Source organism: Drosophila teissieri, chromosome 3R, assembly GCF_016746235.2.
Source record: "Drosophila teissieri strain GT53w chromosome 3R, Prin_Dtei_1.1, whole genome shotgun sequence".
Classification (NCBI taxonomy): Eukaryota; Metazoa; Arthropoda; class Insecta; order Diptera; family Drosophilidae; genus Drosophila; species Drosophila teissieri.
The window spans coordinates 29,633,366-29,660,703 of NC_053032.1; the positions used below are offsets into that span (position 1 = coordinate 29,633,366).

The following is a 27,338-nucleotide window of genomic DNA, read 5'->3' on the forward strand; positions in this document are numbered from 1 at the left end:
GGTAAATTCCCGGGAACCATTGATCCGTGAAATGTCTTTCGAGGCGGTACGGCACGGCCTTGCCAAGGCTGTCGACCGTGGAAGAGAAAGCAATTGTAGCTGGAAGCGTGCGTTCATATCTGTATGGGAATCATAATATGTATCTTGCAAATTAGCAGAGATGGGCTAAAAATACGAAGCGAAAACAGCTATATTACATTCCCTTACAACGTAATCGAAGGCGGTACATATTGACTTAGGAAAATGCTATAATGGAACTATTTATTCTGAGCATATAACGAAAATTGATTTGATACAATATGTATGAAATAGGTATCATTATTCTCCATATCCGGTTTTACTGTAGTTCCATTAACAACGACTGTATAAAACGAATCAGAAATGGCACACAATCAAATTGGCCCAATTGGAATTCTAATTAGCGCAATTACGATAAAAGCGCAGCAAACATTCTGCTTCGTGCGTCGATAAGCAGACTCCCCAAACAAAAGCAGCATTCGAGATAAAGAAAACATATGTACTGAAAGGTGTTATTCTGTGAGAAATCTGGCGAATTCTAATTGTGTGTGGGTGAATCAATCGTGTAAACAAAAGAAGACAACAAGATACAAAGATACCGAGGAAATGCTAATTGGACGTTGCGCTCTCTAGTTTGAAAGTGCGGTCAAGGCGCTCAGCTGTTTGGCGTTTAGCAACACCGTTGCTGTTCTTCAGGGTTTCCAGAGCATACTTGGAAATAAATATTAATATACCTTACTATTTAAATATATATTTTGTATTTTATTTTTATATAAAATTTACGCAATTGCTAATGGTTTGAGCTGCAGAGAGTTTTACTATGGTTTATATTTATTTATAACCACTGTACCGACACCTGGCAACCCTGCCGCGCTCTTGCGCCGCCGCTCTCGCTCTCTCGCGCCGCCGCTCTCGCTCTCTCGCGCACACGTCATCAGCTGTGGCCCACTAACAACAAGCCCGTGGCCACCAGATGTATTTTCGTGTTGTTGCTGGTTTAGCTGCATTGGATTTCTCCTCAACTGCAGGCTGAGAAAAAAGGCAAATAAAAAAGGGAATTCGGTGCCAAACATTCCGCGACCACGCAACAAATTGCAGCCAAGCAGCACGTGCCACTTGTGCCGAAAATAAAAATAAACCGGGCGAGAAAAGGCGCCGCATTTGACATTGAACAACATTCGCGGTGCGAAAATAAATCTAGGAAATAAATTTAAGACCCACACAAACAAACGGCGATATCAGCTGTTCGGCAAGTGCGTGCGGCGGAGAAAATTCATTATTAACTGTGCCATCGGCGAATAGAGCTGCTTTCCCATTTCCCTCCGCATTTGCCACATTCCTCCGCGGCGTCGAGTCGATTTTTCCGGGCAGCGATAACTGGAAACAGCAAGCATATTTCGCATTTACCCGTGTGTTGTGTAATCGGAGTCCCGTGAAAATGAGCGCTACTACAGTCCAGGAGGCGCCCAAGAAGGCGGTGGCCTCCAATGCCATCAAGTTCCTCTTTGGCGGCCTCTCGGGAATGGGAGCCACCATGGTGGTGCAGCCGCTGGATTTGGTAAGACACACTGACCGTACTCCCTAGCCAAGTAAATGTATAACCATTGGAATGTGTGATTATTGATTCGCAGGTCAAGACGCGCATGCAAATCTCTGGAGCCGGCAGTGGCAAGAAGGAGTACCGCAGCTCCTTGCACTGCATCCAGACCATCGTGAGCAAGGAGGGACCTCTGGCCCTGTACCAGGGCATCGGAGCTGCTCTGCTGAGACAGGCCACTTACACAACTGGAAGATTGGGCATGTACACGTATCTGAACGATCTGTTCAGGGAGAAGTTCGAGAGGAGTCCGGGCATCACGGACAGCATGGCCATGGGCACGATCGCCGGAGCCTGTGGCGCCTTCATTGGAACGCCCGCGGAGGTGGCCCTGGTGCGCATGACCTCCGACGGCAGGTTGCCGGTGGCCGAGAGGAGGAACTACACGAATGTGGCCAACGCCCTGGCCAGAATCACCAGGGAGGAGGGCCTTACGGCCCTCTGGCGTGGCAGTCTGCCCACGGTGGGACGCGCCATGGTCGTGAACATGACCCAACTGGCCAGCTACTCGCAGTTCAAGACCTACTTCCGCAACGGACCGCTCCAGATGGAGGAGGGCATCAAGCTGCACTTTTGCGCCAGCATGTTGAGCGGTCTGCTGACCACCATCACCTCCATGCCGCTGGACATTGCCAAGACCCGTATCCAGAACATGAAGACGGTCGATGGCAAGCCGGAGTACCGCGGCACCGCCGACGTCCTGCTGCGCGTGGCCCGCCAGGAGGGAGTGTTCGCCCTGTGGAAGGGATTCACGCCCTACTACTGCCGCCTGGGTCCACACACCGTGCTGACCTTCATCCTCTTGGAGCAGCTCAACCAGGGCTACAACAAGTACGTCCTGGGCTCGGACAAGAGCACTGGCCTGTAAATACCAATATCCAATATGCAGCGATCAACGAACGATGGACGATGAACGATGAACAATGAACCAACCATGCGTGTATATACGATGTTAAGTTTAAACAAAACTTAGGGCATTTAAATGTCGGCAATTCCGGTGACAATATTACATGATAACGATTAGCTTGAATGTTGAAACAGTTTTTCTAGCGCCATAAGTATAAAGTGGATTCTCAATAAAGCACAAAATGTTACTTTCGCCTTTTGCTTTCTATTCCATTGCGGTTCTATTTATAGATGTCCACCTGTACCTCGCGTGCGCATGATTATTCAACCATATCTAGTCTTCAAAGTCACTCGGTTCGCCAACTTCAGGGCGTGAAGTGGGTGGGTGTGGGCCCGTCCATATGTTGCTATTGCAAATTAACTATGTGGATGAGGCCCCTCACCAGCCTGCTGTTCGCACAGCTACTGTTTGCCTATGCCCCTGATAAGCCTTATCACTGGCTCACTGGCGGTGCAAAGTATAAATCCCACGATAAACTCCGCGGCTAGAGATTGCACTGGTTCCACAAGCGCCCACCCATCGACAGATTTGGTTTCATTGATAAGGAGGAGCACTGCGATAACCTTTGTTCGAGTTGTAGTTCAATAAACAGTGCTGCCATAAAGTTAGCGGCCATAGATCTTTGGTTTCATTTCGATTTCGATTTTGATTGGTTTTGGCTTTATGGCAGTCGATAATTGGGTTATTTAATTAGTTTTCATTTGATGCATTTGATGAATGCCCAGCCAGACCACAGAAAACTTAATTTACATTTTTTTGGTTGCCCTTTGGTTGGGGAATTTTTATTTATTACAAACTGGCCATAAAAATCCTCGCGCGAATTTATTTCAAAAGTTTTTTATTACGCCATAAGTTTGTTAACTGGAGCGTTACAGTTTTCGTGTGGCGGAAGTGGGGCTTCGGGCGGTTTGGGGCTTTTAAGGGGGTTATAATAAGCGAGAATTACCCGAAGCCAAGGGCAAGAATCGCATATTAAATTCATTTTATTGGTTCTTAGTGGAGGGGGAGTCGCGAGGCGGAGTTTCGCCGCTCACCAAATACTACTTGGGCAATAAAATGTTTTCAGCTTGGCCGCCGCTTAACCACTTCCACAGCCACTCTACTCCACTCCAACCCCCCAATGCCCCCCAGCTGGTACAACAAATCAAAAGTTTATCTCGTAAATAAATGAGCAAAATCTTACTTACTGACCAAAGGGCGCCCAGTTAGCTTATACTCGTATTGAAAAATTTGCCTGCCCTGCGCCCAAGAAGCTAAGCTCCCCCACTTGGAGATACTTTCCGGGAAACGAGTTTTCCTGCTAAAGTTTAAGCTGGCCAATGATACTGCGGGATATTAGTTAGCCTTTGGCTGCAGTACTTTCGGGTAATTAAAGGCAGCCGAAGGGTGAACAAAGTGAGTGGCTTCATTAGGGCCAAGAGAACTTACTTTGGGCCACATTCTACTCAGGGCATAATTGAGCAAAGGAAAGCTTGTGCTTCTACAGAAATTATTTTAATTGATTTATCCTAAAGCAAAGTTTCTGCCGGCAGTGAACATAAATTAGAAGTTATGTAGTTGAGTTATTCTCTTGTAACATGATTTAGGCATCCACTCACTGGTAATTCAGCCTCCAACAAGCTGAATGACCAACCAATGGAAGCCGCAACTGTCAGCGCCTATTTAACATGCAATTTTTAATTAACACTCAAAACATCAGGCTGCCATTCGGGGAAATAGGGGGAGGAAATCAGTGGAGGGCCGTGTAAATGTAATTAATTCAATGTCCCACACGAGCAGACGAGCCAATTGGGCCACATCCACCCACCACCCAACCACCCACTGCCACCCACCCATCCACAGTTCCAAACGAACTTCAATTAGAGACCCGTCGATGGACTATCTTTGCTTTGCTTCTGCCCTGTGGAAAATCGCTCCGATTTTCGTGGAAATATTTGCCAGCACCGCAGCTGCGACCATTTGGAATACCCTGCAGGAGCATCGGTCAAGGTCAGCCAAACACCAGAAACATTTAGTTAATTTGGATTATGGGAAATGCTAAAGGTTAATTAGTTAATTTTTTTAATTTCCTGTGAATTGCTTGCTTAATTTGATATCAAACAATGTAGCACTGATTTACAGAATGTTTTTGTCATGGACTACGAAAAAACTAGATTTACTATTTGGAATTCAAAATAATTATATTAAGAAACTTTACTTCGCATTGGTCAGAGCTCAAACTCGCAATAAAAAGTTTATTACCACAAAAGGGAAACAGAACTCATAACTTTTGTTGATAGCTTTAATTGAAGGGCAGCCAGCTAGTTTCAATAATCGATGGATATCACAATAGATAACAGAAGTCTTAAATAAATTGAAAAACGTAATTAAGGGTATCAAGTGGCTAGATAGTGCAGGCACCTTGCCAACCAAATGCCTGTTTTATTTCTCGAAATTTGGCCCGATTGATTTTGGTATTAATGCGTTTTGGGCCGCCCGAGGGAGCCGCCAATGGATCTGGATGCAGAGTGGGAGCGAAGTGGTTGGAGGGGCTCTGGGATTGCCGCAGGAATTGGATTTGGGATCGGGAGGCGCAGTGGGCGGGGCACTCGTCCTGCCGCGCCCGTGGCTCATAATTCAGAGTTTTCAGTTAACTGGTTGGTTGGTCGCTTGGTTTCGATTCGGGCTTGGCTTGGTTTAGGTTTAGTTTGGTTTGGTTTGGTTTTGGCTTTGGCTTTCGCCTGGTTTGCCGGCCATTTGGCGCTCGTATTGTTTTTCCACTGCTCTTTAGCTGCGCTAATTGCAATACGATGCTGCGTAGAGTGGAGTGGAGTGGAGCAGATCTCTCGGCCCCGAGCGCCAAACTAATTGCTTTTGCGAAAAGCATTTGAAACGCGCAACTTTTTCAATTTATCTATTTAGCGATGCGGCCCGTCCTTCGTCCTTCGCCTGCGTCCTTTGCGAATATTTGCCGACAATGTCCTCCGCCCACTCGAGTGTTCCATTACATGGACGCGGATTTATCATAAGCAAGGACAATGCCAATGCACTTTCAGCTGGCTACACTGGCCGAAAAGTGCCTTCTAGAATCTATAAAATAACTCGAAAGATAACATTTAATAAATAGTTGAGGGAAACTTAAACTGCAGCTGCATTGCCAATTGCGCATGTCGTACATAAATAACCAATAAAATGGTCGAGAAATGCGGACAATTTGTACGAATAAGCGATGGAGAATTGGAAATCAAATTCATTTTCGTTGTAAATCAATTCCATAGCTTGCTAATAATAAATTCAAGAAAATTCCGTAGGAAGTGGTCTGCGTCCTGTCAGCTTGCAATCGAGTATATTTCTGTGTGCAGGTCCTGCAACGAAAGGATAAGGGGTACAAAACCGGGGGAAGGGGCAGGCAAACTGAAAACAGCGGCAGCGGCGGAAACGGAAATGCAGAACAACTGCTCGTCGTGTTCGAGCGCTGTTTCTATATTTTTTCCCCTGGCTGTTGGTTGTTTGCTGTTTGCTGCGTCGCCAACCCGAATTTCCTCTGCAACTTCCGTTTTCCCATTAGGCGTGTACATAAAAACGTTGAACTAGAGAGACTCGAGATTTACCCAACTAGAAGGCAGACAAGTAGTGCTCATCGCACGCAAAACTTTGCTGCCGGTTGAAACTTTTTAAATTGATTAGTTTGTAGCCATCACAGGAGCCTGCCGAGCGATCCCCCACCAACTGGAACTGCATCCGGATTCGGATCCTCCACCCACCCATCTCCACATCTCAACATCTCCGCCCATCGACATTAGCCAAGTGGCTGCATTTCAATTAGCCCGGCCGGGCAAACATGTTTATAGGGGGATCTGCGGGGATGGCAATCTGGACCTCAAAGTTTGCCGAGACCGAGACTTTCAGCTCCTTGTCTGCTCAATTGAATGCACTGAGAACTCTTGAAAGTGCTGTTTTCCCTTCGCGGTGTTTAGGGGATTTTCACGGAGGCAGTGGACCTCCGTTCATTAAGGATTTGATAAATGAACGTTGGAAAGTTCCTTTAATAGCTGTAATCGCTGCTATATCACATATTTTTAAACGTTATTCACTCGTTTTTACAGATGAGTTAGGCTGGCCAGCCTGCTCTGCATTTCAAGAGGCGCTTAAGTACAATAACTTGCTGATTTCCTCAAGGATCACATAAACCAACTCTCTTGCCGCTTGCTTGGATAATTCTTGAAGTGGCTTTGGGCAAACTAAGCAGACAGACTTTTAATGTATTGGCCCCCCTTTACTTAACTTTATCAAGTATCCGCCCCGTTCGCCGGTCTGCCCTTCTTTGTTTTCACGTGTCCTGTCATTTGCGGCGACTTCGTTTTATGGGGTTTCCGTTTGCCTTTTGTATGAGTTCCAACAGTTATTTAGTGAAAATTGTCATTTGTCAAGTTGGGCTCAGCCACGCCCCGCCTTCGCCCCCAGTAACCCAGAAACCTCAAAATAAGTATATATATTCGTATACGAGCTAACTCCCGGCGAACTTTTCTATTGACTGGCAAAAAGTTTTCAACATGCTCAGCTTTATTAATGCGCTCTCAAGACCTTGCACACACTCTTATTTATCTAAAAATCCCAGCTACCCCGACCATTTTCCCCCAGATTTTCCCCTGCGAACTTTCCCTTGTTTCCCAACTTTCGCTTTGATTTTTCGCTCGCTCTTACTGCAAATTGGCTCACGGAAAGTTGCAGACGATTGGAGGGAATTGGTGTCGGGAGGAGTCGGGATTTTCCCACCGGGATTTTCCTGCCCCAAATTCGAAAGCAATTTTTAATTTAGTTTTTTTTTTATTCCGCTTGATTCCAATTTAACGGTCGCGCTTATGTAGAATGCATTTTAATTCATTTAATTGAATTCAATTTGCCGCAAATTGCGAACGAGTCGCGCGCATTTTTGTCGCTCGCGGATTTATTGAAGCATAAAATTTAAGACTTGTAATTTAGTGTGGAAGCGGAGAGTTTACGACCCACCGGGAAAAGGGGGCGTGGCCGCGGGCCAAAGCGACAACTACCAGTGTCAATGTCGATGTTAAGCCCGCGGCTCATCATCCCAGTTGTCCTTGTTGTTGTGTTTTGTTGGCACAGGACATGCTCGGTACGTGTGAATTCCGCTGAAGGACAAACTGCATCAGCGGGGGTTTTCTGGTTTTCTTTTTTTTTCTTTTTTGCAGCCTTTTTCTCCCGGCCAAAGCAACGGCAGAGCGGCCCAGCGGTCCGCAAGAGCAGCGCTCGCATCGTGTTTCCCGCTGCCAGGACACGCCCCTCCATTTCCGCCCACCTCCACCCTACACCCACCGCCACCCGCTGCGCGAGCCTCCGCCATTTGGCCAACTGAATGAGCCCGTAATTTGTACTTGCATTCATGAACAGCAGCCAGCTCTTCATCTCGCTTTTTGCTGCACTGGGAAAAACACTAAGCACTTCAAGGCAAACCATATCCCTAATAAAATATTATTAAGTTGTTTATAATGTGTAGGGAATATATAATTTTCAGAAATAATCCATTATATTGAGAAAAACATCTGACTTCTTAAGTTGTTTGTAATTTTACTCTCCTAAATTGTGGGTTTAATATGAAAGCAATAAAATATAATCAAGAAAAACGAACTAATATTAAAGGATTGAATCGTTGTAATGCATTTTCTTTTCTTTTATTTTTTTTTCTCATGCTAGCTTCATTACTTTCGTTTCTCCCAGTGCACGGCTGCGTGAGTGCGTGAAGTTATTTAACATATACTCGCAGCCGAGTGGCGCAAGAATGTGCGAGGCCTTTGGTGGCAATGTGAAGGCCAAAGCACTGGAAGTCGCACTCATTTCTGCCGCCGCTGTCCCGCTGTCCCGTCGTCAGTCAAGGTCAGCCCAAGGATAACGCAAATTTACGTGCTGCCCTCAAACTTCGACACTTTAGAGGGGCGCCTGTTTCTTCTCCGTAGTGTTGTGTTGTGTTCAGCTCTGTTTTTCAGCGATATTTCATCCTTTTGTTTCGCTCCACACACACACTCACACTCGCACACTCACACATGCACATGGCGAGCGAGTTGAGCCGAGTCCTTCGTGTGTTTTATTCAGCTTTTTATGCCGAACAAAGGGAAAAGGATGTGCGGGGAGTGGGGGGCAGGGGGCAGGGGCAGGAAATTGCTTGGTTTATGCGCCCCCCGATGTCGCCGATAATCCACTGATGTCATTTGGCCTGCTTCACTGCATATCCTTCGGCTGCTGCCGCCAAGTGAACTTCATATCTCCATCGACCGCCTGAAACTCCGGGCAGATATCATTTTTCCTCTCGGTTCCGTCTGTTTGTTTGTCTTGGCGGTGGAAATTGTTCACGCATCCGGAATTGGGCAGGGCAAATTCACGCTTCAATTGCAAATGCCCCCGTATTGGGCGCCATTAGATATTTAGAACAATGTGTTGCCATCACAGCCGTCAGGACACTGGGGCAGCACAGCTCCTGCTCCTGCTCCGGAACAGTAGCCCCACCGTTTCGAAAAGGATCTCCCACGCCCGTCAGCAAGTGTGAACCTTTGGCATTGACACGTCGTTGAGGGCTTTTTACAGTTTTCAGACACAGTGGTTAGTGTGCTGATGAAATGTGTTCAGGAAACTAACAAAGCACTTGTATAATATCTCTTCTATGGAAGAACTTCGTTTCTACATATACATAGTTTAATTTAAGATTAATGCTTTATTAAGATATAATGTTGCCTGCATTAGCTCAGCTTTTCCAGAATATTTAATAGCTATAGGCAAAATAATAGAAAGTATAATAAATATTCCTCAAAATGTATATATGTACTTTATCATGGTCCCACTGTAAATCTATTTTTCTCGGCGACTGCTCATTTTTTGGCTCCCAAATAACAACGACTTATGTCGAGGACATTGTCATTGCTGCTCACATATATTTATAAATTTATAAATGGTTAAATATAAACGAACAATGGCAAATTGGCAGAGGCCTACTGCCACTCCCACTTGGCTAACCGCCCACCGCCCATCGCATCGCGGATCTTACGAAAATAGCTGTGTGTATTGTGTACAGATATGGAAAATCGAACTTGGGGCAGGGAGCACAATGAAGCTGCGCTTGAATTGCCACATCAGGTGGGCCTCTGTATTTTTTCCCCATTTTTTTAGGGGAAGGTGCAGAAGGTGCTGTGCTCAGTTCACTGGGTTTGACTTGATGTTTGTTTTATTTCCAGACGCGCTCTAATGTCGTTTATATTTATACAATTTGGAGACCTTGGCCAAGGCGAGTGCAAGTGCCTATGGTCCATGCCCCCCAAGCATCCACCCCCCGAAAACCAAATAGTCGCGAAAGTCGCCGGTTTCTGAATCGCAACACAATGAAAGGGTCGTCCGGTCGCATTTTTACAACAGGAAGGGAATGGCGCCTTTTACGACAAAAGGCAGTCAGCCAGGCTGCCATCCATCTCGTCACTCTCGAGCCGTTTTTTCATTGAGTTTCCTTGAGTTTTTCCGCCCACCCCAACAGTCTATCGCTTTCCACCCACTCACTTTTCCGGACGGCGTCCTGCCGCAGTACATCAATTTATTTAGCATTTTTATGCGCTCCGCTCCAGCGGCATTGTTTAGAGCGGCTATATTGATTTCATTAGCGGCTTTTAAGGACCCATAAAGACAGCAGGACAGGCAGGACACTAATTTCCCCACTGCATATTCAAGAGGACTTTCCCGACCGCTTGCTGCCTGCTGATTGCCGCTTGCCAAAGGATTCGCATTAATAATTCACATTTCGAATGCAATAAATCGCTGTTAGCAGATGTTTTCCCCGTTGCCTGAAAAATTCATAAAATGCTTAAAAAACCACGCACTCGAGAAAAAAAAGCAGAAAGGAAAATGTAATCAAAGGGGCGGGCAACTTTTTACAGCTCTTGGCAAATTTGAACACAACATTGTGACTTTTTAGCCTCTGCGGTTTCCCGATTTCTGATGTGGAGTAAGTGAGTTTTGATTTCATTACGGCGTTCAGTTGTCGCCATGTTTTACATCGATTTTTATGCGGGAAAAATGGCTTGATATATGTATCCTTGCTTTAATATGTGTTTCAGTACATGCGAAATGATATTACTGGGCATATTTATCTATAGCAATTCAGCTATGTCATGTAGGGTCTTTGTACATATACGAAGCATCAAAGTTGCATTCCCCAATGCTAGACAATTTTATATGTCTATAATTAAGGGCATTAGAAGTTGGCGGAGCGGAAATGCCAGACAGCGATTTGTAATTACGTGTGTGTGCGAGGCAGTCACATGCCAGAGACACAGCCATAAATAGAATGCGATTCCGGAACATAAGCTACCAGCAATAATCCAAACAACCGGATAAAATTTGCCCCTTCTTTCCTTTGTGCCACTGGAGACGCGACTTCGACCGACTTTGCCCGGCAACAAAGTCATCAAAACAATGATTGCAATACATATTTGGGGCAACACAATTTCGCCACCATATTCTGTGGCAGGATCAGAGAAGCGAGGACGAAGGAGCTCAGTGGAGCAGCGAACTCCAGTGGAAATGCCACAAAATACAAACCCGAACCGAAACGTGGGAGACAAACACGCATTTCGGTTCATTAACCAAACCCAACAAAAGGAAGCAAAAAGGACGAGATAGCCAGGATACAGGAGAATGGGGGAAAACACTAGTAGCAAACGGAAACAAAATTACCAGCGAGCAAATAAAATGTCGTCGAGGGTTTGACGCAGCCTTCAACTCCAGTGATAAGCTGAAAGGGGTCGCAAGGGGTGGCAAGGGGGGGCGTGGGTTACTGAAAGGGGGGCAAGGACCTGGCTGAAGGATGAGCTCCGGTGGCAGCTTATTGTGTGCAGCTTGCAACGTTTCCTGCTTTTATTAGTTCCGCGCTTATCCACCATTTTGGCAGTCGTTATTCGGCTGATTACGGGCAAGGACACGCTGCATCCACAGCTGCAGATGGCTATATATCTACTATATACAGTACATCTGGATTTGGAGATGGAGGATGGAGATGGAGGTGCAGATGGAGCTGGTGGTGGTGCGTTGATGTGCTGTAACCTCCTTTCTGCATTTTTACAGCGCTCGCACAACAAAGTATTTCGGCAATCGAAGGTGTGGAAGTCGCAGATTGCCAGCCAAAAGTAATCTCATGCACTGAAAAGAACAATTTAAGCTTGTTTCATTAGCTAGTGTTGCACAAATACCTACATAACTACCCTTTTTCGCACCAATTGTTGTTCTCGCTGTGCATTTTATGGCGCTGCACAGCGCTTCGTATCTGTTTGTATCTGTATCTCCATCTGTGTGGTATCCCTATCTCCATTTGTATCCTGGCTTCAGCTGTGGGTCATTAGTGCGCTGGAGCTGCGCAGTTTGCCCGGTTTGTCCGCTGGTTTCTTGTTCATTTTCTCATTAGTGAGTCAATACACGCAGCACGTTTTGTCCCCACATTGTTACGTCGGACACTTGCCCCATGGGATGAGCACCGTATCCTTGTGCCATGCAGGACCCAAGGACCTAAGCTGGGGAAAATGGGAAAAAATCAGACACATACATGCGAGTTGCTGCCCCCCAAAGAGTTGTTTAAGATGCGTTGCATCGCACTTTCGCACTTTGCTGACTGCTGACTGCAACTCTTGCAGCTGTCTATCCATCTTGGCCATATCCGTTTTTCCCACCAGCCAACTGACTGGCATACTCACCCTGGTGAACCCCTCCGAAACCCCTCCGCACACCCCCGCAAAAGCCCCTTAGGGCAGCAAAGGATTCCGGGGGCCATGATCCGAAAATGTAAAGTGTAAACTTTTTGCCAGTTGTTTGCTGAACTGAACTGAACTGAGCTGGCACTGCACTTTGTCTTGCTGCTTGGCTGGCTGGCCATCAGCCATCAGGCATTGCCATCAAGTGTGGCAACTCATGGCATTCGCAGTCCTGCGAGCAAATCCTTAAACATACCCATCAGTGCCCCTGGTGGACCACAAATCCGCAAATCCGCAAAGATGCCCTTAGTGCCCGGGCTGAAATTTAAATAAGACAAAGTCATCGCCGAGAGTTCCGTCTTAGTTGTCGCTTTTTAATCTCCTTGCGTAGTTTGTATATGGTAGTTACAGTATAGTACACTCAATATATAAATCTAGGTTTGCTGTTTGCAGCTTGCAGTTTGCAGTTTGCTGTTTGCAGTTGCAGCTTAGCCTAGGATGCGTGGCAATCAATTGAGTTTAACAATCTTGCTCGGAGCTTAAGGATAATGCTTAAGGATAATGCATTTACATGTACACTTAGACTAGACATGCTTGCACACCGACACATCGATACACCGATACAGACACAACGAGGACTCTATGAGCTATGTATGTTATGTCACTTATGCGCTACCATATTCAATATTAATAATTGCCATTTGTTTGGAATTCCTCATTCTCATTCTGCTTCCTTTCTTTCTTTGTTTGTTTTTTGAAAACAATGAGCAACATTTTTCCATGGCTCGTTCCTACTCATCCATTAAACTGACGTCTCGCCATTGTTATTAGTTTTTCCCGCACAAAAACCTCCTTCTTTTACTCGATTTATTCGCCGACCTTGGTGGAGGGGTGCGGGGTGTGGGGCAATCAATCCTAATTGCACACATTAATTATTGCAAAATCGGAATCGGAGGAGCTTAGCCATCATAAGCATACATGTAGTGGTACAGAAATGGAGGGGCGAGCCTTTTGAGGGATTAATTCATTAAGCTGCCGCAATCTGCAATCTCCAATCTCAAAACTTTCGACTGTCTGAAGCACAATTAAAATGCACCCTATGCATATTGCTATATTGCATATTGGATATTGGATATACTATGTATGTACGTAGTTCAAAGAACGTAATGGAGGATGGGCAGATAATTAGTTAACAATTGCAGTGATTATGACTTTGTACTTGGATCTCCTACGACGGGGAACTGGTCTTGAAGCCTGTTTGCCTGATTGTTCGAGTCCTTAAGTTGGTATAAATTCATATTGCACCCGTAGAATTTTGTTAGCTAATAACGAACAAGCAAAGTTTCGAGTAACAGAAAAGCTACATAGTTTGAGCGACAGAGGAGTCAAAGTTAAGCTATGTACATATCGCATAGTAAGTATCTTCTTGGATTTCAGAGAGTCAGGTACTTGGACAGGTTGAAGACGTAGCTTTCAATTGAATTGCTAGTTGTAAGACGTTTCAGACATTTACAGAACGGAACAAACATCTACATAATGGAAGATCTAAGATATGAGAGCTAACAGTTACACTAATCCCACTATGCAACAACCTTCATCTCCATCGCCAGCGTCTGCAATTGCAACTGCAACTGCAATCCGGTGATATAGGGCCGATATAGGGGGGGTTCCCTGTTGCATAGTGTTCTATCACCGATCGATAAGCTAATGAGTGGCTAGGCGAGTCTAGATTGCTATGTACACACTTTGGATGGGTCGACCTCTGGGTGGCGCAACTCAATGGACACTTCCAAGCCAATTGCAATTCGGTTTGAGCTGCGCTATTGATTCGCTTCAAGGTAAAACTAAAATACACACACTGCTTTGGTGAAAAATTATTATTTTTCATGGTAGACATAGTACATTTCCTTACTGAAACCTGCAGAGCTGCTAGAATAGAAATAGGGCATAAAAATCCGACTGGCTTGGGAGTGTCCAAAGTGTTCCCTTCCCATTGGCCGCTCCTGATAAACACACCTATGAATATGGTTGAATCTTAAGGCTAATGTCTGGGCTTGTTTCCGTGGTGCTGTTTGCCGAGTTTACTTGACCGAGGAGCTGGAGGAACTCGATGCCTCCACGGGCTGGCTCTCCAGCTGGGGCGTGGTCTCCACCAGAGCGAGTCCGATGCTCTCGCTCTCGCTGTCGCTGGCCTCCTCGTCGTCCTCCACGTCGCCCAGCGTAGTTATCTGGCTCTGGACACTCTGGCACTGCTCCAGGATCCTGTGGTGGTTCCTCATCTGGACCTGGACCTGCTCCTCACCGGCATCGATGAGCGAGGGCGCCGAGGTGGTGTCTGCTCCGCCCACAGAGCTGATGATGCCATTCGCAGATCCCAGCGAGGCGTTCGAGCTGCGCAACCGTTTCATGCCCGTCATGGGCATGAAGGACACGTGGTGACCCGACGAGTTGGCGGGTCCCGGGGTCAGGGCCTTGAGACTGGGTGCCAGCGGAGTGGTGGCCCCACTTCCACTGCCACTGCCAGTCAAAGTGGGCGGCACCGAGGCGATCGTTAGGGTGGACACCGAGGAAGGACGTCCGCCGACGCCCAGGTGCAGGGAACTGGCCGAGGCAGCCGCCACCGGAGGCGCACTGATGGTGACTATGGTCTTGGCCAGGGCGCTGTTCACCGCCGTGGTGGAGTTGTAGTCGCCGCGCAACTGCATCCCCGAGCTGCGGCGCCGGGAGCGGTGGTGGTGGCGGTGGAAGCTCTGGCATCTGGTGCAGGATCGCTGCGAGGACGAGGGCGTGGCCGTGCCCGAGGAGTGGTGCTGGTGGTGGGCGGACCGGGATCCGCCGCAGTTGCTGCCACCGCTGCAGGTGCTGCAACTGCTCAGCTGCCGTCACATGATCGTCCGGTCGATCTGGTTCACCGAGTGGTAGCCGAAGGAGGTGGAGGCGGCCACCATTGCAGCGGCCACGTGACACTGCGAGAAAAAAGGGGGTCGCAAGGGAGGAAAAGCAATGATAATGTGTAAGAATAAATAAATAAAACACAAATTAATGGATTATAATGAAGAACAAAGTCAAACAAGAGTGCAAACACCAAGATATTGAAAAGAAAAGTTTAAGATAATAAACAAATGCCGACGTAATTCGAATAAAGTTGAAAAGTAAGTAGCAGGAAAACAAGCAACAATTGAATTCAGTAAAGTTAAAAAACAATACAAAGAGAGAAAGAGAGAGAGGGAGAAAGGGGTGAAAGAGTAGAAAGGCGAGAAAAAGCGTTTAATTAACATTTTGTTGTCTTATTTCGTTTCGAGTGTTTGCATACAATTTGCAGGCAGTGTTTCCGGAAAGTTCGGCTGTTTTTCTCTTCTTTTTTTTCTTGTTCTTGTGGAGTGTGGCTGCAAACAAAATTGCCGTTTCAACGCAGCAGCAGCAACAGCAAAGCAACAAAGTGAAACGACAACAACAACAATGCACAGCCAGAGCAACAATAACAACAACACCAGGTGGGTGGTGGGTGGCGGTGAAAACGAAGGGGGGGCGGCACAACAACAACATCAACAATACGAATAGAGACGGAAACTGTTGCGGCTTTTCCCGGCAGATTTCCCCTTGATTTCAACCATTTCAACCATTTTTCCCAGGCTTTTCCTTTATTCTTTTTCTTTTTTGGGTGCAGTAAAAGTCAAAGCAAAATGCATGATTGAAAACAGCAAAACAATAAAAGAGAGGGGAGTAAACTAGGAAAAGAGCAACAACAAGCAGCCATAGCAACAACAAAAGAGCGGGAAAATGGGCAAAGAAAAGCGGTAGCTGAAATTCCAATTTCTGGTTTTCAGTTTCCTTCTTGTTTTCTTCTTTTTTTTTTTTGATGCAGGGGCTGAGAATAATAACAGTAACAACAACATTATCAAAAATGTGTGAGTGTGCGTATGTGTGTGAGTGTTTTTGGGGGAATTTCCAAGGGCTTTTCCCGTCCTGCAAGTGCTTTTCTCCTAACCCGATTTCACCTTAAACCAAACCAACAAAAAACCCATCATCTTTGGCTGCCCAATTCAATTACAGGCTCCCAGGCACCTCCTTCTCCATCTCCTCCTCCTTCCCCTTCCCCCTTCAAGTCACTTTAAATTCGAAAATCCCTCGCCCACTTGCGCACAATTTGCATTGCGTATACGCCGAGTGGCCCGTCGCCCTTCGCAGTGCGGTCGCAATTAGCTTAAATAATTGAAGAGCCTGACCGGATGGCCCGCTTAGCAGACGCCCCAGGCCAGCTGGGTAATTTGCAATTTTTATAGCCCCCCGGCGATGTCGAAAATACTCGCAAAACAACTGGGATGGCAGATAATCACTTGGGTTAGTCTTGCTGCAGATGATCTACTACATGTTAGTAGCTGCCACCCATTTCCAGTCGATGTGATTTAAAGCGGAAAATAAGAAATAACACTTAAACTATTACTTGTTAATTCCCATATTCGTTGCTGCCCCAACTTCTTGCCTTGTTTTAGCAACTAATATCTGCCATCTTGGTTTAAATGCCAGCTTTATAGCCGGCTTATCTAGACTTCTCATTACCTTGTGTATTTTTATCACAACACTTTAGTGACTCATTAGGGCTGGTCACCCGAAAAAGGACCTTTCGTGCGGCTCCGCCAAGAGGTCATTGGCACCGTGAAGCTCCAAGTGGGCTGTTTCGCGCACGAACTTGTCGCGGCCACGCCCCTTTGGCTAATTTATGGCCTGGCACTCAATAAACCTCTTCGGGGGTCCTGGGATCCCCGTGGATCCCGACTTGGGCCTGGCTCAAAGTTTTGGCCAGAGGCTAAGCTGCGGGGGCACCCTATGTCCTTGTCGGCTGACAGTCGCAAAATGCCCGATTGCCAGGACCTCATTCCACGGCTGCCCCCTTTCGGCTGGTTCCTGGGCAGGACATTAAAAGTTACATGGCTGCCTACGAGAATTCCCACGGACTGGAGCTCGGACTTCCGCTCCAACGACTCTGTCACATAATTATAAACGTTAATTTCACGTTCACAGTCAATTAGGGATAATTGATGTTTGCGCAACATTTGTGGTAAATTACATTTTGATGTTCGTCCTGCCCGAGAAATGACCCATTATCGACTCCCTGTATTCGAAATGTATTTTGTATATATGTATGTATAGTGGAAGGCACCCGATTATTGTTCCATTTGGTGGCATGAAATCGGTTTGATTAATCGGTTAAGCAATTTCGATTTCGAATTCAATTTGGACCGCTTCTCATAAATAGCACAAAGCCTTGGCCAATAATTGATGCAATTAGCAGCGATTATAGCAGCAGCATTTTAGCAAAAGCAAAGTATATTTATCAAGGATTGATTAAAGTACGTGCTACATATTTCCCGGCAGTTTTCGCTACTCGAAGGCCCCGAATCGAAGCAGCTCCGAGGATGTGGCAGTTGGCCTCCGGCTGGCCAGTGGTTTCCTCTGCAAACAGTCAGAAGCACAAATTCCTGGTTTACAAGCTGCCAAATTTATGCTAAACAGTCTCAGCTGCAAATGTGTGTATGTGGCTCTTGGATTTGTGTGTGAGTGGGTTTGGTATGGCTGGCTGGCATTTTCAATCAAAACATCTTGTTGCGCTCAAGTGCACAGCGAGAAATCAACACCAGCTTGTAACTGCTACAATACCGATTATGATCTAAGCAATCGTGTTTTAGAAATAGAAAACTTGTTTCTCTTTTAACAATGATATCAAATTTATAAACAATGGAAAATTATCTCCGATTTACAAAGAATTTCTCAAAGCGAGTTGATTGAAAATGAAATCTGTAGTAATTACGTAAACGATATTTGACTTTATGACATTTAAATGTCGCGATGAGATGCAACAAGTGTAATAATTTTCGTAAAACGATCTCCGGTTGACCTTTCTGTGATTTTTCCCCACGTGCACGCCCACCAAAGATGCCAGTCGAAGTCGAAATGGGATGCAAATTGGCCCTGGCGGCCAGAATGCGCTTATGTGTATGTGTGTGTGTGTGTGTATGTGTTTGTGCATGGGTGGGTTTATGGGCGGGCGGGAATCCTTTACGGCTCATTAGGACACCGAGTGGGCGGTGAAGGGTGTGCGCAAATGTCAGTCGGCCCACAGACGACAGTCGGCGATTAATCGGCGTGTTGAGGGTGCATGTGGAAGTGTGGCAGTGTGGGCGGTGGTGGCATTAAAGTTGAATGGAACTCGTGTAAAGTTAATTTTTAAGTGCCGAAATGGGACTGTCCTCTGTCGGTGCCCATTGCCCATTGCCACACAGACAGCTGCAACTTGCGGCTGACCGCAATGTGCTTGAGGTGGCACAAAGATGGCCACCAGGGCGGCAGGCAAGTGCCGGACTTTTGAGGGCGGAAATCGAGTCCTTTCGGTCAGGCACCTAACCACACATCTGCCATATCCTCATTTGGGCAAAGCCATTTCCACTTGCCGTAGAGCGGGCAAATTGCGGCTGCCGGAAGTCGCCTCATTTGTCGGCCAAAGGGCAGGTCCTTGCTGGGCAAAGGATTTGCCATAAATTATACAAATCGCCAGCAGTTAGCAAGGACAAAAGTGTCGAGTATATATTTACCAGCTAGAACCTGTTTGTTTAGTTCACTTTAATCTTTTAAATTGGCCTTTTTCCTCTTCGCTATCTTTTTTTGTTCTTCAATTCTGGGCCAATCCGCTTGCTGCCCCATTTCCCACAGCTCCCTGGTGAGTCATAACCCACTTTTAGTTAAATTAAAGATTTTTGTTACAAGTTTCTATTAAATTAAGTGCATTCTTGTTGATTTATATTTAGCATTTAGTGTTCTGGGCGAACGCTCGGCAAGCGACAGCAAACTTATAAAGTGCACAATCTAAATCCTTTGACAGTCAATTCGCTTTTCTTGTTCTGCGAACCAGTAAGCTTTAAATCCTGTGATGTTTTATTGAAGAACCGAACTGAATGCCGTGAAATGCCTGCGTTTTATTCAAGTATTATTTTAAGTAATCCCGCCCATTGAACGGAATTAAGGAACAGCAAGTTTGAATGCTTCAAGTGTCGACTCAGTCGTGCTCGAAACTTCACATCCGCGTTCTTTGAATTGGCACTGGAAGCACTCGGCAAATAAATTGGCATGCTCTTGGGTGTAATTGATATGATGACAGACACATCGCAAAAGAAAACCCCCGAAATCCAAAGGCATCCAAAGGCATCCAAAGGAGCGGATGCGGAAAGGCATTCGCATCCGCATCCGCATCAGCATCCTTATCCCTACACCCACACAGCTACACCCGCACAACCACCAAGGCCAGACACATATTGGCTGTTGATTGCTGTAAATAACATTTTCATCAATACAATTACATGTGGTGTGTGCGAGTGTGGAGTGTGCGGGTTGTGTTCGCTTGTCGGCGGGCGAAAATTGAGTTGGAAATTTTTAAGTGCAAAAAATGTTTATGGTTCACTTGATAACACTTCTCAAGTATCGGTTGTGCGTGACTCCTTGAAGGGTTTTTCTTCCCTTCGGTGGGGGAAATGCGGAAACCTGACTCAGTTGCTACGCAGAGAAGGTCAAGAGGCCTGGCCAGTAGGTATTGATCCAAGATAATAAACAACAAACTTAAAATGTGAAACCCTTCCTTTCTGGTCATAAATCGCAGGAAAGAGAGGGCTAAAACTCCACACACATTTCAGCCAAAACTAAAAGTCCTTTTAACTGAACCTTTTTGAATAAGCTTTTTATCTAATTAGTTGTTTAAGGCAATCAGCTAAAAAGTCTGGCAACAAAAAGTGTCAACAGTGAAAATCATATAAAAATATCTCAAAATAAGAGAAAAAGTACAGAAAATGGGTTTCTTGCTAGAGATCTTAAAGTTTTCCATAGATTTCCCATGTTTTTCCGTCACAAGTGCCCGTGTCTGTTAAAGCCGATCCAGTCTATATTTAGGCCTTTTCATCTGCTTTGCCGAGTCACATAAACCACTTTTTGCTCTGCCACAAACGAGTATAAAAAGATCAACAAACATTTTATGAGTGAGCTGGGCTGGTGTTTCGGTTTTCGGTTTTTCTTGTTTCGTCATTGTGTACACTGGGAAAATCTTTTGTGAGGGGCGACAGCAACAGTAGCGACAACATCAACAGGAGCAGGAACATGGAGAGCAAAAACAGCAACAGGAAACGGTGACAAAAACGTTGAAAGGACATTGTGTCCTGCAAGTGTGCTAGAGTGTGAGTGTGTGTGTATGTTTATGGGAGTGTGTGTGAGTGCCCAGAGACTTTGTGGAAACTTTCGATTTTTCTTTTCTTTGTTTGTGCTCTTTTCATTTTCATTCAGCTTGTCTGCAACAACACTCAAAAAACAACATCATCAAACAGAGAAGGACTCAGGTGTTGGTGCCCAGGGACTTTTTTGCGTGGGTGGACATTATTGTCCCAGTGTCCCAGTGTGTGTGCGCTTGCGAGTGTGTGTGTGTGTGTGTAAGGGTGCAACACATTCAACAGGTGCTTGAATCGGAGTCTGTTTTCGCAACGTGTTCTTGGGCAGCAAGGTAAGCAAATCAAGAAAACATACATAAGAGGGTGTTCCCGAAATCTCTAGAGTCCTTGCAACGTACGAGCTTAAAAGGATGCACATAAATATGATTGCATGACTATCCTCGTGTAAACTAATTTTTCGTAGCACACTTTGCAGCGCCCAAAAGTCTCCTGAGATTTTGAGAACACACCAGAGTGAAACGGAAACAAGGACACAAACAACAATGCCATGGCCGAGTTAACAAACAACGAGTGAGTGAGACAGCGCAGCCACAGACAGAGATGGCAACAGTAACAGATGCAGATACCGAAGAACGCAGACAGGATGCTCGTGCTACATATACCCCAGTTCTTTATTTGTGGGTGCCTTTCAAAGGACAACAGGACACACAGACAGAAAACAGAAGACAGAAGACAGAGAGAGAATCGCAGGACACAGACACAGAGTCACAGCTCGCTTACCTTGCCATTGACTTACGGACAAATGGAGGGCGCTGGGGGCGCTAGGGGGCGTGGCACGGCGCCTTAAGCATTGTCAACTAAATCTACGCTAAACTATATGTAAGTCTGCTCGCAGGAGTTGTGTCGCACGTGCTGAATGCCGTGCAGCGAGCAGGTCGAGTAGCAGCGCCGCGTCGCGAATCTCTGCAAAATCAAGAACGCCGCCGGAATCACAATCAGCTCGATTCACCACCAGACATGGCAATACTATATGCTGTCTATGTGTATGATGGGGTGTGAGATGGGGATCCGTGGGGAAACCGTGATGACTTTAATGCTGTCGTGACATGCGCTATTTTGGGACAGGCCTCCACCTCCGAAACTGACACTTTAAGCGTTTCTGATAGGTCGCCAAATTACTTGCCGAACAGTCGAACTTGCGCAGTTTATTAAACAAAAAGTTGGCAATTATAAAGTTATGCGACATCAGATGGTATTCAATTTAAAGCCATAACTTGAACTTCAAGCCTTTAACATGCTTAAACTTATTACTCATACGCCATGTTGGTTGTCTAAAGAAGAACTCCTTTTACATTACAATTTATTGAGCACTTCTTCTTATACTGAACTTCAGACAAGTTCGACTGTAATGACGGAAGTAAGCCCGTGACTTTGGTGTAATTACTTAGGGGTCCTATTGACAGTGAGTCCTTGGAGGACGACAATGGATCTCTCCGTGGGCAAACAGTGGGTGCAACGCTCCTCTGGTCCCATTCAACCCACGGCAACGCACTCAGGTGCAGCCAAAGTTGCCAAACATTAGAAAATTATTCATTAAAATCACGCAGAGGGTCGGGGGTCGGGGGTCGAGGGTCGACAGGTTGAGTGATGCGCCCCGGATGATTTATGCAGGATTGGGGTGGGGATGAGGATGAATCTGCTGCGGATGTCAGGAAGTTTTCATGGCTGCCTGCCATGTGTGAACGGAAGTCGTGGCTTGGGGGGTAAATGTCAGTTATATTTTTTTGCATATTCATTAAATTTGTAAATTAATTTCGCCGTTCGTTGAGTTTCGTTTTTGGAGCATACGAAAGTGGAGCGCGTAATTCATGAGAGCGCTCGCCGTCAACCAGTTTTTGTTTGCCCGCCAAAACAGTGGATGCAACAACAAGTCAGCCGAGGAGAAAATGCGGAAAACCGCCAAGTTTCCCAGTTTCCCTGTTTCCCAGACCGTGAAAAACGATGAAGAGAATCGAATCGAATCGAATTGAATCGCCTGGCGGAGGATGAGAACGGCTGGAGTGGATGGAGTGGGTCGTGGAACACTCACCTGCGACTTGGAACGCATCGTGGGCTGGTACTTGCGGCGAATCTTGCGAGGACAGCACATGCACAGCAGACGCACAAAGGCCCTGGAAGAGAAGCCAGTTAGGATCGGGGCCAGCCGTGGGGTTAAGCTCGGCACTCGAAAGCCACAAAAACGCAGCCCAAATAAAAATAGCACACAAAACGAGTGCTTTCAGTGGTTTCGAGGGTCCTTCACCAAAGGTAAACGGAAAATAAATATCTTCGTTCTAGCTAAAAATATATAAGCTACCATACGAGGAGCACAAGATAAGCTTAATCCTTTGGCATAAAAATTGAAAATAAGAAACTGCGTTTTGTGGAGCTGAGTGCCTTGATTAACTAAGGATACCCACCTGCGAAAGTCCCTGCTCCAGCAGGCGTAGATCACAGGATTCATGCAGGAGTTGATCCAGCCGAGCCAGGTGACGATGGCCGAGACGATCTCCTCGTGCTCGATGCACTCGATGCAGAACCCGGACAGCAGGTTGACCACGAAGAAGGGCAGCCAGCAGATGATGAACACGCCCATCACGATGCCCAGCGTCTTGGCCGCCTTCTTCTCCTTGGCGAACTTGGCCAGCTTCCTGGACAGCGAGAAGTTCTTGCCCATGTGCCGATGGCGGGCCAGTCCGTTGTTGTGCAGTGCGGATAGTGGCTCATCGTCCGGCTCCTCCGGCGTGGAGGTCGTCGTGCCACCGCCGTGATTGTGATGATGGTGATGCGAATGGGAGTGCGAGTGGCTCAGTGATCCTCCGCCACCGCCGCCTCCTCCTCCGCCACCTCCTCCGCCGGAAACCTGATTTTGCTGATCCCGCGTGGTGCCGCCACGATGAATGCGCAATGTGAGCTGCAGTTCGCCGGAGGCCATGAGCACCTGCTTGGTGCCAATCTTGAGTGATCGCGTCTGGATGACGGCTGCCCTGTAGATGCGACAGTAGGTGAACACCATCACCAGCAGCGGCAGGTAGAAGGATATCGTCGACGAGAAGACCAGGTAGCCCAGGTGCTCGGTGAAGGTGCACTTGTAGGCGGGCATCTCGCCATCCCTCGCCGCCCGCCACCACACGATGGCCGGAAAGCTAATGGCACTGGAGCAGATCCACACGGCGGCTATCAGACCGGCGGCCCGCTTCACCGTCATCCTCATGGGATAGCTGAAGGGATCCGTGATGGCCCAGTAGCGGTCCAGTGAGATCACGCACAGATTCAGTATGGAGGCGGTGCTGAAGAGCACGTCCAGGGAGCGCCAGATGTCGCACCAGTCCGTGCCGAAGAACCACGTGTTCTCCAGCACCTCGTAGAGCGCCGAGAAGGGCATGACCACCAGACCCACCAGGCAGTCGGCCACCGCCAGGCTGGTGATGAAGTAGTTGGTGGCCGTGTGCAAGTACCGCTCCCGGATGACGGCCAGTATGACCAGGGAGTTGCCGAACACCGTGGCAAAGGAGAACAGGAAGAGGAAGGCCAGCAGACCCACGCGGTCGTTGGGCAGGGCCTCCAGGAACTCGGAGAGATCGGGTTCCGGCGTGGTGGTGCCACCGCCTCCAGCTCCCACCAATCCCGGACTCAAGGTGGTGCTGGTGGCGGAGGTGGTGGCGTTCAGCACGAGCTCCGTGCTCGTGGGCAACCCATTGAAGTAGAAGTAGACGTCCTCGGAGATGTTGTAGCTGCCGAAGAACGACGGCGAGGGCGGGCGGGTCTGCGTCTGATTGAGCCCATCCACCCGGAGGAGCGCCAGGAGGGGTGCGCCGGCTCCTTCCGCTCCTTCCGCTTCCGGCGACGAACCATTGTCCTCCACCATTGCAACTCAGTGCTGTGTCGCTGCAGCTGACGCGAGTCCCAGTTCCAGTTCGAGTTCTTGTTGCTGTTGGTGTTGGTGTTCCTGTTCCTGTTCCAATTTCCCTGGCAGTTGCTGCTCCTGGTCCTTCTGTTGCTGCTGCTGCTGCAGTCCGCGGCTGCCAGCCAAATTAATGAAGCGCATTTTCATGTCCTTCAGCAGGACTCGCCGCCGGGCTGCCAAGCTGTCGACAAAAAAGACAGAGAGGCTGGTGAACACAATGCAATCAGGACAAACTTAAGATAAACTGTTGGTTTTACACTTTTCATGGAGCGTGGATTTAAGTGGTGAAACCCTTTATTATTTACTATAAATATTTTATAATTTCAACACAATGTAAACAGCAAAATTTACATTATTATTAGTTACCCAATAGACAGTCTAAAATGCAATAATATTATTATTAGAAAGAAAATAAAAATGAATATGAAAGCCAATTAAATTTTTTTTTGACTTGCGGCAAACTCTAGCATAAAATAACATGTAGCCTTTCCGAGCAACTTCTAATTTTTGTGCGTAATCAAGTTTGGATTCTTTTGACAAAAGTTCTCGTCGGTCTAATGAAGCTATTGTAATTGAATCGCTGGCAGGGCGGGCTATAAATTTCATTCAATTAAAATGTTGACTTTCGCATCCACAGGTAACCGAGTTAAGCAAATTTCCCGCGCACAAAAGCTAAACAAACACATTAATTAGAGGATTTTTTGGGCCTCCGCCGACTCCGCTGCTCGCAAATCCAGAGGAGGAGGAGGAGAAGCAGCTCACCAGCTTTCACCTGCTCTCCTGCGCCCAAAAGGTACGCAATTAATTGGCAAGCAGACACGCCAGCTGGAGGAGCAAGATCCTGGCGCAGGAGTAGGTGGAGTAGAAGCTGCAGAATGAGGGAGGGGGGCGAGTGCCACACAAATAAACAAATTAAATTACATTTGGAGTGCCAGGCTTGTTGGCAGGAAGTGAGGCGTGCGACCACCACCAGGACTTGAACTACAGGTCCCAGCAGGATGACTAAGTGGATGCTGCCTTTGTCAACGGCATTTGACAGAGGAAGTCAACAACTGTGCGCCGCATTATTCAAGAGTCCTGGCTCCTGTCGCCGCGAGTTGATTGCTAAGCCCCTCGCTTAATGTAAACAGCTGGCGATGGCATCTCTATCCATGATTTCTACTGCACCAAGCTCCTGCACTGAGGTCCTTGCAGCCTTCGCACATCCAACATTGGCACTCGTCGCCACTGAGATACTCACTTTTGGCCAGCACGAATTTCGGGTTGGCTTCATCGAGAGGAGAATGCAGGTGGACGAGCTCGGTGGATTGGGAATAAGCTAGCTCCATCAACGAAATAGTCAGAGACATTTCTGCCACTTCAAGGTTGCACTTTTCTCTTTTAAATTTAGAATGCCACCCAAGATTTTAATAATCATTTCCCCTGCCAACGCTGCATGATTATGTGTGAAATTGCCTGCTAATTGGCTTACCTTCGCCGCCTAAATGGGACCCTTAAAATGGGCTTAATACACAAATTTGTGATCCTTTCATGGGGTTCATATCATTTGTTATTTAGTTATGTTTCTGCCGTTCCACCGATTATCACCTGTCATCGCCAGGCGTGGAGCTGTGGTGGCATTACTCTGCAGCCAATCGAGCGGAGCAGCAGGAAGGACGAAGGACTCGTGCCTCCTGCCTCCTGACTCCTCATTCCTGCCACAACATTCCGGTTGCTCATTTCCGGGTCGCGTATGCCATAAATTCAGCTGCCTGCTGCTGTTGCCAGTTGGCTTATCTGGAACTCCTGCCCAGCCCCCTCGGCAAACGGGGTCCAGAACAGAACAGAACAGAAACAGGAGCTGAAACCGAACTTGATCCAAGTCTGACACGTTTATGGTTTATGTTTTCCTTGGCCACATGGCAGCCACGGCTGAAACAGCGGAGGCAGCGTCTTTGCGCCGCTTTTTTGTTCAGCAGTTTAGCACAATTTCCTGGCACATTTCTCACTCGTCCTGGCTAAAAAAGCAAACATTTTTTTCACTTACTCGCCCGCCTGATGAGGCTGTTGATGTGCAGTAAGTCGAAATGCGAGCTTGGGGCCCAGGGAGTTGGCATAAAAACAGGGCGACCGAACGAGAGACACGAAAATATGTGTGCACTGGGCAAACAGAGCTACACAAATATTCTGCACTTGGAAAGAGTGGCTCAAATGTGGAAATATGGCCAAAAGTAATTTTACCCATTTTCCATACAGAAATAAACAGTTTGTTCAGAAAACATTGGAATAAATGGGTTAAATACGCATTGCATTACCTCGTTCAACTCGCAAAGATATTCCCAATCGATTGGCATTCAAATTTGAAAGTTTTAAAAATTTGCCATTTTTTGCAAATTTTAATGATGGTACCCCTTATCAAAAATGCGAAATTTGATGAAATTTTTTTTTTCTGAAATCTTTCAAAATGCAAAACCTTTCGTTAGCAGTGATAATTAGCTGTAAAAAACAGTCATTCTTTTAGTTCTGAGATCATTTTTAGCCATGTTACATTGTTGAGAAATCTGGAATTTCGCCAAAAATTATTTTCCCAGTGTGGCAGAAATTCATATGAACAAGTGGGCGGTGCCCTGCAGCTTTCTGGGTTTTTCTCATATTTTTTTTATTTTGCGTCTGGGCCGAGAAATTTAATTGAGGCAACCTTTAAGGTTGTTGGTGAAAGTAAAAAGTAAAAGCTGGGCAAAGCTGGCCGAAAGCCAAGTCTGGCCACTATGCAAAATGCTTTCGGCCAGGCCAGCAATTTGTATATGTGTGAAAAACCTTTTGACCCTTTTCAGTTAGCTGGCCCTTTTCGCTGTGTGCGTGCGTGGAAAAGCTGGAAAAGGCAGCGGGGTGGAAATGGTTAAGTCATTGAATGGCCCCATGAAAGTTAAGCAAACGCCCGTGCCGCATTTATATGCGGGTATACCGAAAA

At 46.7% G+C, this 27,338-nt stretch overlaps 2 protein-coding genes across 2 annotated transcripts; one reads left to right on the plus strand and one right to left on the minus strand.

Moving 5' to 3' along the window:
* The first annotated feature begins 989 nt into the window (after nucleotides 1-989).
* LOC122620177 (mitochondrial 2-oxoglutarate/malate carrier protein) lies at nucleotides 990-2,709 on the plus strand. Its single transcript, XM_043797526.1, has 2 exons — nucleotides 990-1,576; nucleotides 1,650-2,709. The coding sequence occupies exons 1-2, from the start codon at nucleotides 1,457-1,459 to the stop codon at nucleotides 2,481-2,483; spliced, it is 954 nt and encodes a 317-aa protein (XP_043653461.1). The 5' UTR covers nucleotides 990-1,456; the 3' UTR covers nucleotides 2,484-2,709.
* Nucleotides 2,710-14,319: 11,610 nt separating this feature from the next.
* On the minus strand, nucleotides 14,320-24,349 carry LOC122620750 (dopamine receptor 2). Its single transcript, XM_043798357.1, is given in 3 exon segments — nucleotides 14,320-15,204; nucleotides 22,532-22,613; nucleotides 22,902-24,349. Coding segments are annotated over 3 exon segments (2,415 nt in total).
* Between the last annotated feature and the right edge of the window lie 2,989 nt (nucleotides 24,350-27,338).